General features: G+C 49.2%; 1 protein-coding gene and 1 pseudogene across 1 annotated transcript; one reads left to right on the top strand and one right to left on the bottom strand.

The window, feature by feature from the left end:
- The first annotated feature begins 818 nt into the window (after nt 1-818).
- LOC136522926 (F-box protein AFR-like) lies at nt 819-2941 on the top strand. Its single transcript, XM_066516723.1, has one exon. It carries the CDS (start codon nt 950-952, stop codon nt 2147-2149), a length of 1200 nt encoding a protein of 399 aa, XP_066372820.1. The 5' UTR covers nt 819-949; the 3' UTR covers nt 2150-2941.
- A 135-nt stretch (nt 2942-3076) lies between these two features.
- On the bottom strand, nt 3077-7520 carry LOC136524366 (uncharacterized; annotated as a pseudogene).
- Nucleotides 7521-15473: the final 7953 nt, after the last annotated feature.

The raw sequence follows: 15473 nt of genomic DNA, 5'->3' as shown, positions 1-15473 counted from the left end.
AATAAATTCGTCTCGCAGTTTTCAGACGAGCTATGTAATTAGTTTTTTTTATAAGTATCCGAAAACTCCTTCCGACATTCCCGAAACATCCGATGTGACATCAAAATTTTTCATTTCGCGAACTAAACACAGCCTAAATTCGTCTCTGTGCGCGGCTATGGGCTATATGCACAGCTCCTTCTTGATTTCAGGCGTAAAGCATAGCCCCGTGAGAGTAAGTATAATAGCAGGCTGTAAGCCGACTAAATGCTGAGGTGGAGGAGAGAGGAGAGGAGAGAGAGGAGAAGCGGGTTGTAAACTTACAGTCGGCTTGGGCACAAAAACCAAGAAAATCTATGAGAGAGACAAGTGGGCCATATATTAACTGTAAAGAGCTAACTACTGTATAAGTGAGCTAAGAAAAGGCTGCAAAAAAAACCTTACCGCTAACAAACCGGCTATATTATTAGCCTTCCTTTGAGGCGCAAAGCTGTGACGCCCCGTGGCCGCCGTTGATCACCGCTGACGTGAGTTTGCCTAAACAAGCACAAACATGGAGAAAACTTGCGCCTTACATACTCGAGTCTGGTGCTTGGCCCCACATGTCATACGCTTAAGAGTACAATAACATGATACTATGTTTCCCACACGAGAATACGTCTTTGCTCTGCCCGCCTCCTCCACTGGGTTGCGGCCTCAGGCGTGACAAAAACATTCAGGCGGGCCAGATGGAAGAAGAGCTGCGTAGGCCCCCAGCTGAGCAAAGCCGCACGACTCGGCCGCGCACCGGCAGGCGGCAGCACTTTTCCGCCGGGTACCCATCCACCTCTATAAATTCCCGCCCACCCCGCTTCCAGTCCATCATTCCCCATCACCAAGCCGAACCGAGAGAGGTCCCCCAGACCCACAGCGGGGTGAAGCGAATCGCATCAAATTCGACCGAAGAATCGCGCCACTTGGCCCCGCCACCATGAGCTTCTCGTCCATGAGCAAGCAGCAGGTGCTGGACGCCGGCGACGGGGCGGGGGAGGAGGTCATGGAGCTCATCCCCGGCCTGCCGGAGGAGGTGGCCGAGAAGTGCCTCCTCCACCTGCCCTTCCTCTACCACCGCCTCTTCCGCACCGTCTCCTCCACCTGGAACCGCTTCCTCACCGACGCTCCGGCCAACCCGCTGCTGTTCCCTCCCGCCGCCGCTGGGCCTGGGGCGGGGACCGCGGCCACGGGGTCGGTGTCCTTCTCCCTGCCCTTCCTCTTCGCCTTCGCGTTTGACCCCGTGTCGCGGCGCCTGCAGTGCCAGGCGCTCGACCCTTTCTCGAGGAGGTGGCTGCTGCTCCCGCCGGTGCCCGGCGGCGGCGCCGCGGCCGGGTCGTTCGCGGTGGTGGGGCTCCCCCGCCGCGGCGAGATCTACGTGATCGGGGGCGTCGAGGAAGGCGGCAGCGACAAGGCGGTGACGAGCGTGGCGGTGTACAGCGCCGCGCGGAACGGGTGGGAGGAGGCTGCGTCGATGCGGACGCCCCGCGGGTACATGGCGGCCGGCGAGGTGGGAGGGCGGGTGGTGGTGGCCGGGGAGGACGGCGAGGCCGAGGTGTTCGACCCGGAGGCACGGCGGTGGTACCCCGCCGCGCCGCGCCGTGGCGCCGCCGTGGCGCGGTACGACGCGGCGGCGGCGGGTGGGAAGCTGTACGTGACGGAGGGGTGGGCGTGGCCGTTCGAGCGCGCGCCGCGCGGCGCCGTGTACGACGCCGCCGCGGACTCGTGGTGCGAGATGGCGCGCGGGATGCGGGAAGGGTGGACGGGCTCCTGCGCCGTGGCGGGGGGCCGGATGTACATCGTGGCGGAGTACGGGGAGTGGCGGCTGAAGCGGTACGACGACGCCCGGGACGAGTGGCGGATGGTGGCCGGCAGCGGGGTGCCGCCCGACGTGCGCCGGCCGCACGTCGTCGCCGGTGAGGTCGGGGAGGTCGCCGGCGGGAGGAGGAGGATCTACGTCGTCGGCGCCGGGCTCGACGTCGCCGTCGGCACTGTTTCTGCCGCCGCCTCCGCTTCCGCCACCGCCGCGGCACCCGGCGTCCACGGCGTCGAGGAGGAAGTGGTGGAGTGGGAGGTGGTCAAGGGCCCCGCCGAGTTCGCCGGGCTCGCGCCCTGCAACGCGCAGGTCCTGTACGCATGAGTCGCCGCCGCCGGGACCCCTCCCCCCGCCTTCGGGTAGAACGTCGGCATCGCCGGACCGAGGACCGGCGGCTCGGCCCAGTCGTCGCACCCACACGGGTCCACCAGCCCTGCGCCGCATCACGTCGCCGGCGAAGCGCCGAGCTGGCCCACATGTCAGTGGAACGTGACGGCTCCAGCGTCTCGCCGGCAGGAGCGAGTGGCCTGCTGCTGGAAGAGGAAGACCCAGATCGAATTTCCGAAGAAAATAAAAAAAAACAGATGCGCAAGCGCAGGTGCACAAGCTCGCCACGTGGGACCAGTGTGTGAGCGAGCAGTGATGGGACTTGTTGGGAGAGGCTGAAAAGTCTTTTCGGCCACGTGGGACCGAGGAAGCTGTACTCGCTCTGTCCGGAAAAAAACGCAGAAGGGAGCTGCTCCGATCCTCTTCTCCTTCAATTCGCCTGCAGCAAGCGTGCCTGCGTGCGTGCGTGACCGTCACGAGTAGGGGGAGCTGCACCTGCGACTGGCAACGCAGAGCTGTTAAAGAAACAAATCCAAATGATGAACGCGGCGCCGGGCTATGGACAGTGGACACAGACGTCCAAATGCACGCTCACGCACAGCTAGGAGTGAGCTCAGGTGTCGGTGTGCCTGGCTGTGCACGCGCGTGGGGATCTGACCTCCGAACCGATCCGGAGTTAGCTCCACTCGACAACTCTAGATAGCCAGTTCTTGGTGGGGCTGGATTTGTCTAATGAGAGTGTTTGGTTAGGAGGGTGTCTCATCTCCAGAAAAGATGAGTTTAAGGGTAGATTATCATTCTTGCCCCTGGTTCGACTAACTATTTTTCACAAATATAAAATGAAAGTACATATAGTGGAGTCTAAAATAATAATAAATTACATATCATTTGTCTAGAATCGAAATTACGAAATAAATTCATGGTTCCAAAATAAGGTCATTACAATAATCATTGCACTAATTCCATGCTAGGGCGATGGATATAGCCATATTATCACGAAAGGTGTCCATAGCCAAAGTTGATCCATCGGAGGCATGTTGAGACACGGCATAGTTGTTGTACCTTTCCAGAATAGTAGGTATGTAGGTAGGACCTCTATCAAAATTAGCAAAGTCCACATCAACACTAGCATGTTCACGTTCACGTATGAAATTGTGTAGGACCATGGTAGCAGCAACAATCTTCTTTTGTGTGACCATTGAATAACCGGGCATCTTGTAAAGGATTTGCCATTTCATTTTTAATACTCCAAATGAGCGCTCAATAACATTACGAACAGATGAGTGTATGCGGTTGAACTTCTCTTTTGGAGTATTTGGTTCCATACCTCGATGCCACTCGGATAAGTGGTATCTTTCACCCTTGTATGGAGCTAGGTACCCCGGAGGATTAGGATAGCCCGCATCTACAACATAGTACTTGCCTGCACACATGTAAAACAAGATAAGTTTGTGCATACAAATATGAAAAAGAACATAAGCAAAAATATTTACCTTGAGGAGGATGTGGGAAGACATCTACATCTGCTTCCAATGCATGGTACAATACACTAGTGTCATGCAAAGAACCCGGTTGACCCGCAGCCACATACATGAAGCGCATATCAAAATCACAAACGACAAGCACATTTTAAGTTGCAATTCTAGTCTTACCAATATATCTCACTTGTTCTTCAGTTGATAAAAACACAAGAATATGAGTTCCATCAAGTGCACCAATGCAATCCTTAAAATGTGGATATGCTCTCTTGTCATTCCTAATCCTCTTGTGCACATTGCGAAAATTAGGATCTGTTGGTCTCAAGAAATCTTGTGCCATGGCAACCACACAATCTAGAACTTCATGAAATTTTCTACTAATGGTTTCACCTGAGTGTTTGAACTTATTTTGTCCTCTTCTATTTGACTCACACCCACCACATGTGAATAGGAAAATGGCCAACATTTCATATGTATTCATGTGTTTCGATGGTTTTAATCCGTACCTCTCAACCAACACATCATGAAGATCATGAAAAATAACCTCATTCATCCGAAGCCTTCGATGACACTCCTCTGGAGTGTTTACCGTCTCCATTAGCCATCCCATTCCACTTTGTTGTGAAAACATGAACCTCGGCGGTGCCTTGTCCATATACAAGTCATATCTTTGAACCCTTTTTCAACCTCAGTATAACCAAGTGCATTCAAGTGTGTGTTTGGACGATTTCCTTTTCCAACTTGTTCGGCAAACAACATACACAACACTCGAGTGTTCTCTGAGTTCCAATCAATTTTAGGCATCTATTGAACTCACAAATTTCATATTAGAAGGCAAGTTACCTAATTTTTGTTACCAAGACTCTAATCTATCCAACAGGCTATTTCAGCAAACAAGACTCTAATGTTACAGAAGCTAGTGCACACTTCAGTTGCTACAATAATGCATCGATCATGTAATTGCATATGACAAATCTGTAGCATTGAATGACAATAATTTCAGCAAACAGAGCATCGAACGGCAGCCAAAAGGCACCGATAGAAAAAATAGAGCATCGAACAATAGCTGCGGCCGGTGGGGCTAGGAGACCAGCAGGCACCATACCTTGTGAATGGCGGTGGGGGATCTCCGGACGACTGTTGGCGGGCCTCTGCGGCCGTTAGTGGGGAGCTACGGCCGGCGGGGGATCTCCGACAGCGGGAGGATGCGACCGGCGTCGGGGCTTCTACGGCAGGCGGCGGGCCTCGTGCAGACGTGGCGAGAGGCGGAGCTAGGCGGCCGTGCGGGGCTAGGAGACCAGCGACGGGCCTCTGCGGCCGTCGGTGGGGAGCTACGGCCAGGGGGGGCTCCGGCGGCGGGAGGCTGCGGCCGACGTCGGGCCTTCTTCGGCAGGCGGCGGGCCTCGTGCAGACGTGGCAGGAGGCGGAGCTAGGCGACCGAGCGGGGCTAGGAGACCAGCGACGGGCCTAGGGTGGCCGGGTGCGGGGCTCGGCCGACCGGCAGTGGGGGTGGACGGTGGCCGCCGGTCTACCTGGTGGCGGCGGAAACCCTAACTGCGTCGTTCTCACGAGAAGAGTCAGGACGGAGAGAGGCGCAGGACTGGGAAAATGGGATGCACGGGGGAGACTCAAAGAATAGAAGCGGAACGTTTTTTCGTGTAACCAGTGGCATTGGTGGGTAATTACCCATCAACTCTACGAGGAGGTTCAAAAGAGAGGGTTATAGAGCAGCAAAAGAGGTGCTCCAAAACTCCACCTCCATTTGCACGACAGCTCCATAGAGTTGGCAGCTCCATGGAGTTTTGGAGTCGGGGTGTTTGGCTAAATTTTTTGATGGAGTTACTGGAGTTTTGGAGTGGAGCGACGCCAAATAGGGCCTAAGTATCCCTGATCAGCGCCGATGCTATGATTTTAAGCGGCCTCTGGCGATCTCGTCGCAACGGCCCCTCTTGACCGTGTATAAAAATCTTATAATATATATGCACTAATTTTACTTACAAAACGAAAACAAATTCAATAACACATTTTTAATTTAACATGACTGATAATTATCGAGGAACAATATAGATTAAGCAATATATTTGTAGACATATGATAATTATCGAGGAACAATGTAGATTAAAAAAATAATATATTCGTTTTCTTTTCTCACCCATGACAAATGTTTATTTGGTAACATTCTAAAATTCTAACACCTAAATTAGAAGAAAAATATGACTATATGGGTACAAAGTACTAGAAGTCTGGAATACTATACAAATAATTAATTTAGATTAAAAAGAAAAAAAGAAAAAAAATACCTTGGGCCTAGTCAACTAATTGGTGATCTCAATTCGTAAGAAGCCAAGAATCAAGATGTCGTCGTCGTGGAGCCCTGCCTAGTCGCCGTCCTCGTGCGCCGTGTCCGTGTCTACGGTAGTCTAGCTCTTCGCGGCGGCGCGGTTCGCCAGCTCCGCGTGTGTAAGGCGCACGTCGCGAACTCTCGATCAGAGTGTGTTATGTGTAGCGTGACTCCTCGCCTCCTCTCTACCCGAGGGCCGTGGGAAAAGAAATTTAGAAAAGAAATACCAATGTTTTTTTAGATCGCCTGATCAGTTCTATATCTCTCTTCTCATTAGCTTGCTAATGTCAAATGGACTATAAGACCTGGGTTTGTATAGTCGAACTTTGATCTCCTCCTCCGCTTGGGTCCTTGGCGGTGCCCTAGCCTAGGGCCGGCACTGATTCTGATCCCATCGCTCGTCAGTCGTCACTGAGGAGTGAGGATGTCAAACCTTGTTTAGGCTGATGTGCGTTTTGTTTATGCGGAGCACGTACGTACTAGGAAGGAGAGAGGCCTGAGCCGTGCCTGCGGTGCGGCTAACAAAAACTTGGGGCCGGAGCTTGATGCATCTGCACTGAAGAAGCAGCGCTGGGCCTTCGTGATGGCGACCGCGGCGCGGCAGCCTGACACGTAACGCGTCGCGACAGCTGAGACCTGATCATTCAGGGATGGGAGTAAGAAATGGGAGGATAATAGAGTATTGACAGTCGTACGTACTACTGTACAGGACACCCCATTAGCATAATCAAACCGTGCAGCCGTACGCTTGTTTTCATTTTTTGTTTGAGGAAGAAAATAAAGCAGGCGCATGAGACGCATTTCCTGTTTCTTTTTTTTTGTTTATTATTACTTTTTTTATGGAACAGGAGGGGTTTTACCCGTAGTGGAAATTTATTAATAAAAAAAAGAATGATAATGAGCACAAAGGAATAGTAGAAAATACTAGAAGTGAGTGCACCCAAAACTCACAATGGCCGCGCGGTCCTATATCTACTATCATTAAGCCGGTTTTCTTTGGCTGCCGACCAGGCTGTCCACGTCGCCTCCATTTCCTTCGGCCGTCCGATTCTGCGATCGACGCTCCGTCTTCGCTCCACCACTTGCTACAGTGCATCGCCCCCGCCACGAAACCACCGCCGTCTCTCCCCGACCCAGACGCCCTCCTCCTCTCCGCTCTCTCTCTCGCTCTCTCTCCCTCTGTCGATCCATGCAACCATGGCGACGGTACACGGAGCGCACAGGCGGGGCGACGCAGCCGCAGTTGCCCTCCTCCTCCCCCTCCCCCTCTCTCCTCTCCGCTCGCTCCCTCTCGCTCCCGATGCGCCCACGGCGACGACAGCCAGTGCGTGCAAGCGGCCCGACACGAGCAGCCGCCGCCGCCGGCCCTTCCACGGACAGCCTGGCCACTGGCCTCTGCTGCTCGGCCACGGCACAGGTTAAGGTTCGCTCTCTCCCTTGCTCCCCCTCCCCTTCCCTCGCCGGCGCCGGGGGCGGACGTCGATGTAGGCTTGTCGGCTCGGTCTTCCTTGCTGACGGAGGCCCACACCGGCGGATCTGGTGCCTCCATGGCCGAATCCGTCTGTCCTCCCGTCGGATCTGTGCAGGCAAGAACCTTCCGGAGGCCATGGCCGTTGGTGGCATGGTGGTGGACCGTGGGCCAATGACGACACTAGCCACTGCCTCCTGCGCATTTTGTCCCGGTGCTCTGCTTCCCTCTGCTTTGTTGTGGCGCTGCAGCCAGCGTCGCCCGGCTGCTGCGAGCGGTCCGCGGCGGCGGCGCCCATCCTCCTCCTCCTCCTCTGCCCTCCCTCCCCTTACTCTCCCTCTCTCCCCTTCCCTCCCGAGGCGACGGCGCCCCCTGCGGGCGGCGCGCGGACGTGGGTGGGGCCCCGTGGCCTCCTTCCTCTCCCCCATCCTCCGCACAGGCTCCTCAATGCCTGCTCCAGTCGGGGGAGCGTGCGCTCCTTTGGTCGGCGAAACCCTAGGTACGGGACAAACCCTAACTGCAGCGTGCGCTCTCTCCCCTTCCCTAAACTCCCTCTCCTCACTACGGGGATCGTGGCCCCCTCCCCTCTTGGCTGCAGCGAGCAATGTCGCCCAGTGTTCATCGTCTCCTGTTGTTCTCCTATGCAGAAATGATATCCTTACCTGTACATTGATGATTAATTGTTTCATTCATGCCATCTACTGAGGCTTAGGGATTGTGCAATGATGATTCTTTAAAGACTGAGACAATGGAATTGTGCAGTGATGATTATATAATTATTTCATTCTTCCATGAATCTTGCTATTTTCGGTGCCTTTGTGGTGACTGTGTCATTATATTACTTGCACATTTTTTCCGTTTGTTAGTCAGTATACATCCATTGTTAATAATGTCTTTGCTTCATACGATTGATCGGTTGTTCTATTACTGAGCACATACTCTATTGCCAATGATGTATTAGCAGTTGGGCTTATTAGGAAGGCAATTTATTACTTGGTGAACTGCAATATCAGGGTCATTTTTTTCTTCAAATTCCTAGGGCATGCCTATGCATTGCCTTCGGTCTGTGATTCATATTCTATGGTTCCCACAATAATTGGTACCATTACTTACTTCTTTGTCATTTTTTTGGGGGTTGTAAACTGCTTCGCTCCATTTCATGATTGGTTGAGTATGCAGTTTAGGGACTACGCACAGAAACAGTTTGCTATTCCCTATGTCGTACATTGATGATTAATTGTTTCATTCATGTCATCTACTAAGGCTTGGGGATTGTGCAATGATGATTCTTTAAAGACTAAGACAATGTAATTGTGCAGTGATGATTACATAATTATTTCATTCTTCCATGAATCTTGCTATTTTCGGTGCCTTTGTGGTGACTGTGTCGTTATATTACTTGCGCATTTTATCAATTTGTTAGTCAGTATACATCCATTGTCAATGATGTCTTTACTTCATATGATTTATCGGTTGTTCTATTACTGAGCACACACCCCATTGCCAATGATGTATTACCAGTTAGGCTTACTAGGAAAGCAATTTATTACTTGGTGAATTGCAATATCAGGGTCATTTTTTTCTTTAAATTCCTAGGCCATACCTATGCATTGCCTTCGGTATGTGATTTATATTCTATGGTTCTCACAATAATTGGTACCATTACTTACCTCTCTGTCATTTTTGGGGGGTTGTAAACTGCTCTGCTCCATTTCATGATTGGTTGAGTATGCAGTTTAGGGACTACGCACAGAAATAGTTTGGTATTCCTAGGTCCCTTCAAAGAATATCTTACATGTGCTCTTCTATGCGTTTTTAGCCTTTACGCTCATTTCCCATGGCATTATTGAACAGCCACTAAGCATTGCTGGCAGCCGGTGATCGACGATTGCCGATTAGCGTCGATAGCAAAAGTGAACACGCGACAAGGTATGCAAAACTAATTTAGATTCTAGACTTTTAGGTTATGGAATTATTAGTGCTAGATTATTTTATTACAACTGTTACATTTCATTATGCAGCATCGGATTATTTGAATGATAAACTGAAACATTATATACTATTTCAGTTAGAGTCGACGTGCGCAAAGGCGCGCGTGATGGACTATATATGATTTGAGTTCCGAAGCCTGAAGGCAAGTACTAGGCTTGAGACGTACTTGAGAGTCGGCCCTTGTCCTAGGTGCAGCTAGGACCATTTTGCTAGTAGTCCTGATGGTTTTTTAATAGTTAGGCTCTGTTTAGTTTCCAATTTTTTTTTTTTTTTTTGCTTTCTACAGGAAAATAGCATGTTTGGACACATGTATAGAGTACTAAATGTAGATAAAAAAAAACTAATTGCACAGTTTTCGGTAAAATCACGAGACGAATCTTTTAAGCCTAAGTAGTCCATGAAAAACCCTAAGTGCTACAGTACCCCACATGTGCTAATAACCGATTAATTAGTATCATTAGATTCGTCTCGCAGTTTTCTGATGGATTCTGTAATTTATTTTTTTTATTAGTATTCAAAAATCCCTCCCAACATTCTTCCGACACATCCGATATGACACCCAAAAATTTTCTTAACTCCCAAACTAAACACACCCTTACTTGTGCTGTGTCTACGGCAAGTTATTCCTTTGCTTTGTGGCACTGTGTTTGGCGTGTGTGTCACTGTCTATGATCGCCTCTGCTACTTGCGCTTTGAGGTCAAGATTCGCCAACAAAATCCAACCACATCGATCTAAGCTATCGGCAGCCTGTCCGAGCAGACGAGTTCATATGTAATGCTAGCTTTAATTTCTCATCATCCTCTTGCACCGATCCGATTCATGCAAATTGCACACTACTCCAGATATGTAGCCACTTGTTGCGAATCTGTGCTAACCACTGCAGATGTAAATGCGCGCAGACGTGAATCGTGATCGACCCCCCAGCAACTGCTTAATAATCGGATCGGAGCCACTTGGCACTTGCGCTACCTGATCAGTGATCACACAACCTGAAGAATCCTCCAACGGCCACGCTCCAAGTTGCATTTCGCGACGCAGTATTATCTTCTGAATTTTTCATGAGCAACCGTCGGAACCAAGTTGCAGGAGAGCAGGAGCAGGCATACATACTCGCTTTTTCTTCAGCTGTTTCTCTTGTTGATAAGGTGTCTCAGCTACGGCTCAGCGTCATGTTTGCATGCATGTCTTCAGAGACTTCACAGTTCATCATGAGAAATTGCCCACCGGTCATCGCCCAAAATCGAGTACGTACGGGGCAACTGAACCAAACCAAACAACCCGGACCGAAGCAGAGAACAAAAACGCCGGTGCACCAGCATATCTGCAGGGCATGCAGCTGACAGAACGCACGCCCTGTTATGTTCTTGTGACGGTCCAGGAAAAAGGAGCTTCCACGCCCGGTAGGCCTCGGACAGCGCGGCCACCTTTCTCCATACGGCTGTGGCGTGCATGCACGTGCTTACTGCGTGCTTCTTACTCTCACTGCAGTACAGCACGCGATCGATCGATGTCCTTGCGCCACCGAGCTGTGTCGACGAGAAGGCGACGCCGACGCAGGCCGGCTTGGCGCAAGCATGAGAGCAAGGTTTCGGTTTCCCGCGCCAGCCGATGTCGGCAACCGGGCGACGTATTCCGCCTGCCCGCGTTTCGTAGTTCGCGAACCACACTGGACAGGATGAGTACACGTGCCTGCAAAAAACCGAACAAACTAACAAAAAAAAAAGTGAATCTAACTTACAGGACAGTGTTTGCCCAATGCTGCACAAGGACAAGTTCTTGATTTTCAACTTTGGCTTCACATGAGCTAATATGGACAGGAGAAGCCGATGAAATCATCAGCTATATATGTTCGCTCGGCTTTATTACTATGGTGGACAAAACGAATAAGTAATAGATTATCTTTTACTTTCGTTGGCTATAGCTTCAACAAAGCTGCGGCGTCATTCAAGAAACATCTTGCCCATTCTCTCCCCACGATGCGGCGTGTGGCTGCATCGCCGGCGCAATGCCCTCCTCCTCCCAGGTCGCCCCTCCACACACACAACGGCGAGGAGCGACGTTGGCTAGCTCATGCCTACTTGCTAGAGCTAGACCATCGTAGCCGCGGGAAAGCACCTCGTCGTTCTCTACTCCTCTGGCTCGCCGAGGAGGAAAAGGGACTGCCGGTGTGGTGAAGCTATCGCCGCGACGACGTGGCCGTAATGCATTGGCTCCTTCGAGCACACTGAAGCCGCACAACCATGCCCTGCGAGTGCTCTGCTCGCTCGGCGCTTCATCGGTCCATCACACCGGCACAGCCAGAGGCCTCACGGGCCAGCCGAGACCCTTGGCAACGCAAAGCAATTGAACTAGCACGCGGGACGTGCAGCGAACCCATGGATAGCGGCGGACGCTCTCGGGGAACACGGGTGTAGCACCCCTCACATTCCCACGAACCGTTCGATGGAATGCCGCTCTGCAGTCATGAAGATAACAGCCGGTGCTATGTCTCTTCCACTTATCACATCTCATTCCACATGAATTTTCATGTATTGCAACTTCGCTGCTATGTCTCTTTGCTGAATTCATCCTCCACTACAATAGGGTCAGATGTCCAGACTGCAACAAACATCTCATGAGAGGTAAACAGATAAATCTCAATCTCACTTGTATATGTGTTTGTTCGGACCTTTTTTTATTTCCCCTTTAAGATATAGATTCAAATCATCTTCACTCGTTAGAACTCATACTAGAATACTACACTCTCTCGTTTTTTTTCTTCCGGTGAGAAGCATGTCACAGGTTCAGCTTTGTATCTCCATAGAAGATAGTGTGACGACACTGATACCTATTCTATTTGTTTTAAAAACTGGATACCTACCTTTTAGTTTGGCAACTATAATTGGTTAGTTCCTTTCAAATAAACTGATGACTTATAAATATTACGTTGGTGCATAATCTGCATAGAAATAGTGACATTATGTTATGCCTTTTTACAAGTACTTGCCCACATACATGTCAGGATTTTCCTGATATATCCTTGATGACCTATCCAAGGTTGATGCAATATTTTGTCAAGTGTCTCCCTCTTAATTTAGGTGTTAACTATTATGGTTTTGTTCATATAATATTTACTAAATACTAAAAAAAAACTCGACCTGCAATAATGATATGAATCAAAAACTAATCACAGAGCTAACGGATATATTGATAGCTAATTTCAAATGAACAAAGCTGTAATAAAAAAATATGTAATAAATATCTTAGAGCGTATAAATTATTTAACACAATACTCTTACAAGTATTTTTTTCGAATTTAATCTGGTGTAAGCCTAAACTGAACATGTGGTGAAGAGTGAAGACATGATGCCCTGATCATATGAAGATATTATGGATTAATACACCAAAAAGAGTGGAATCAACTTCTTGCTAGATATTATAGGATCAGTATGACAGTATTAGTCTATTAGAAATGATAATCCCTTGGGTGATGCCAACGGCAACCAAAGATTACTCCATGGTCTTTAGTAACCCAAGGAAATGTCAGTTTTAAATACCTTGGTCTTTCTGCTTCTACTATGCAGATTTTTTGTGTTTAATTAACCTGGAAATTTTGAGCTCCGAAGCAATTCTCCGAAGTGGTAACAACATGCTGATCTGCCCCTGTGCCTTGCTCAGTATAATTACAGTAACAGCTTGTGCCACACCATGTTTTACACGCTCAGTTTAACATGCTAAGCAGATCCTGAAGTTTTGGGCAGACATGAGCTCTGAATCACCATCGTTTTACCTTTCAATCAACATCTGCAAATTTTACAGAGTGACATGCTGACATATGGATATGCAGTTCCATGCGTGTTTCCAAAGATAATGCCTTAAACACCTATGCAACACAGTATTTAGCATTATACATTTTCTTCTAAAGTTTTTCGTGTGGTAATCTGCTCATTGGTTTAATGCTTCTCTGTATAATCTGGCTTGACTACGATAATTGTGCAACCAGAAATAGCACGTACAGTGCCCTTGTGTAATTTTCTCCACAAATGATACTAAAGTGAGAGCAAAGCTCTTCATAAGATTATTTACGTTTCGATTTCAGATTGAACAAACACGAATGATACTAAAAATGGTCCCAACAACCACACCACGATGAGTTCTAGTTGTTACTGAACCGAAGGTATATCAACCCTTAGTTGCGTTGCATTGCATTCCAGCTACAGGCGCGTCATATGGAAGGACGTCCAGTCCTGCACAATAGATGCGGACGTGTAGTGCGAGGAGGCCCCTCTAACTAGATGTTTGACAAATGGGTTATGAGATTGGATTGGGAAAAGAAAATAGATGAATGGCTAAGATTAAATGAGGTGTGAAGAATGTATGGTTAGGATACAATATTATCCTTTAGAGAGTGGGATATCATTTCCCTATCCCATTTGCCAAATGAATATGACATTTCGGGTAAAAGATTTGGTGACGACATGCAGCCTGTTCGGTAGCCTGTAACTGCCTGTATATGACTTAGCTTATTAGCCAGCCAACAGTGTTTTTCTCTCACACCAAACCAACCCGCAGCACTTTCAGCCCATGGCTTATAAGCAAATCCAGCCGAAACGAACAGACTGATGGAGCACTAGAAGTTTTTTTTATTGTACGCAGGGTCCACAAAACAATATTCACACTAGAGCACTAGAACTCTATTTTAGTGTGCTTTTGCTGGATGTAAGGTTAAAGCGTAATACTGGAGCTGTCCTAACACATGAGTGAGCTATAATCCTTCTGTTACCTTTTAGGGCCCCTTTGGATTGCGGGATTCTTTCCCGTTTCTTGTGTTTTTCCTGCGAAAATGAACTGATTCTTTTCAAATTCCTTCACAATTCCTGCAAAATTCGTACGTTCCAAAGGGGCCCCTTTAATTTATGTAGCAGTCTCACGTGTTAGACGTTTGTGTGTATGGTTGTGTTATGTATCCATGATAGTATCTACAGCTGTGGCATTTTTTTTTTGATTGAGTCTACGGGGGGAGAGAACCCCCCACCTGATTTTCATTGAAGTTGGCTCTCAAACAGCCATGTCTGTTACAAATAAGGATCGGTTTAAGGAAGCATTTTGGTTACAATATTTGACTGTGCTCTTACATTGCGCTAGCTAGTATTGTGCACCAGGCTGTGGCTATCAATTTGTCGTCCTTGGGTAGCCGAGCACCCCACAGATAAGCTTCAGACTTGCATGCGGCCAAGGTTGCAATCAGCGACGTCCTATCTGAGCAAAAGATGATGGCGTTCCTCCTCTTCCACATGTGCCAGCAGCAAAGCAAGAGGAAGGTCCCAAAGAATTTGCTTGGTATGTCCTTCAAGGCCTGCACCGGCCAATCCGCCTGGATCGGGATTTGCAGCGCGCTCCAAAATTGCTGGGCGTTTGGGCACTGGAACAGGATATGTGCAGTGGTCTCTTCCGGCGCCTGGCAGACGTCACAGATCGTGTTGTCTACGATGTGTTTTGTTGCCAATGGCCAATGCCTTCTTGCATTTGATCTTGTCTTGTGACACCAGCCAGGCGAAGAACTTCACTTGGCGTCAGGAGTTGACTGTTCGCTTTTCAGAGCTCTGTACAGCAGACCTGAGTCTAGGTCTCCATTTGGTTTGATCATCAGGCTACTTCTTTGGTCTCTTCCTTCACCGAGACTGTGCGTCACTAAGGTGCTTGTAACCTGAAGTAGTTGCTTCAGTTGATAGACGCGCAGTTAGCGATCTCTGAACTTCTCCGTCGTATGCCTGTCTGACAGTGATTTCCCTCTGCTGGCAGTGACTGAACAACTCAGGTAACCTCTCAGCAAGTGTATTACAGCTATGGTATGAAAGGGCAATCCTCACCAAATTTCCCCCATTTTGGAGCCAAGACATTGCAGTTGACTGAGCTGCCAGAGATTCCACAGGCACTACCAGCCTTTCAAAAAACAAAAGGATATCACAGGCAGCAGCAGTCAACGGATAAACCGCGAGAACGTCGCGGCGCTCGGCTCAACACACGCCCACCGACGTCTCGTCTTCTCAGGAACAGGGCCG

The sequence above is a fragment of the Miscanthus floridulus genome, chromosome 18 (genome assembly GCF_019320115.1).
Source record: "Miscanthus floridulus cultivar M001 chromosome 18, ASM1932011v1, whole genome shotgun sequence".
NCBI classification, from domain to species: Eukaryota; Viridiplantae; Streptophyta; class Magnoliopsida; order Poales; family Poaceae; genus Miscanthus; species Miscanthus floridulus.
The sequence above is the reverse complement of the archived record's forward strand: the minus strand, read 5'-3'. Positions and strand labels throughout refer to the sequence as shown.

Coding starts and splice junctions, on each gene's coding strand:
- LOC136522926 (XM_066516723.1), top strand. CDS start 950: ATGAGCTTCTCGTCCATGAGCAAGCAGCAGGTGCTGGACGCCGGCGAC.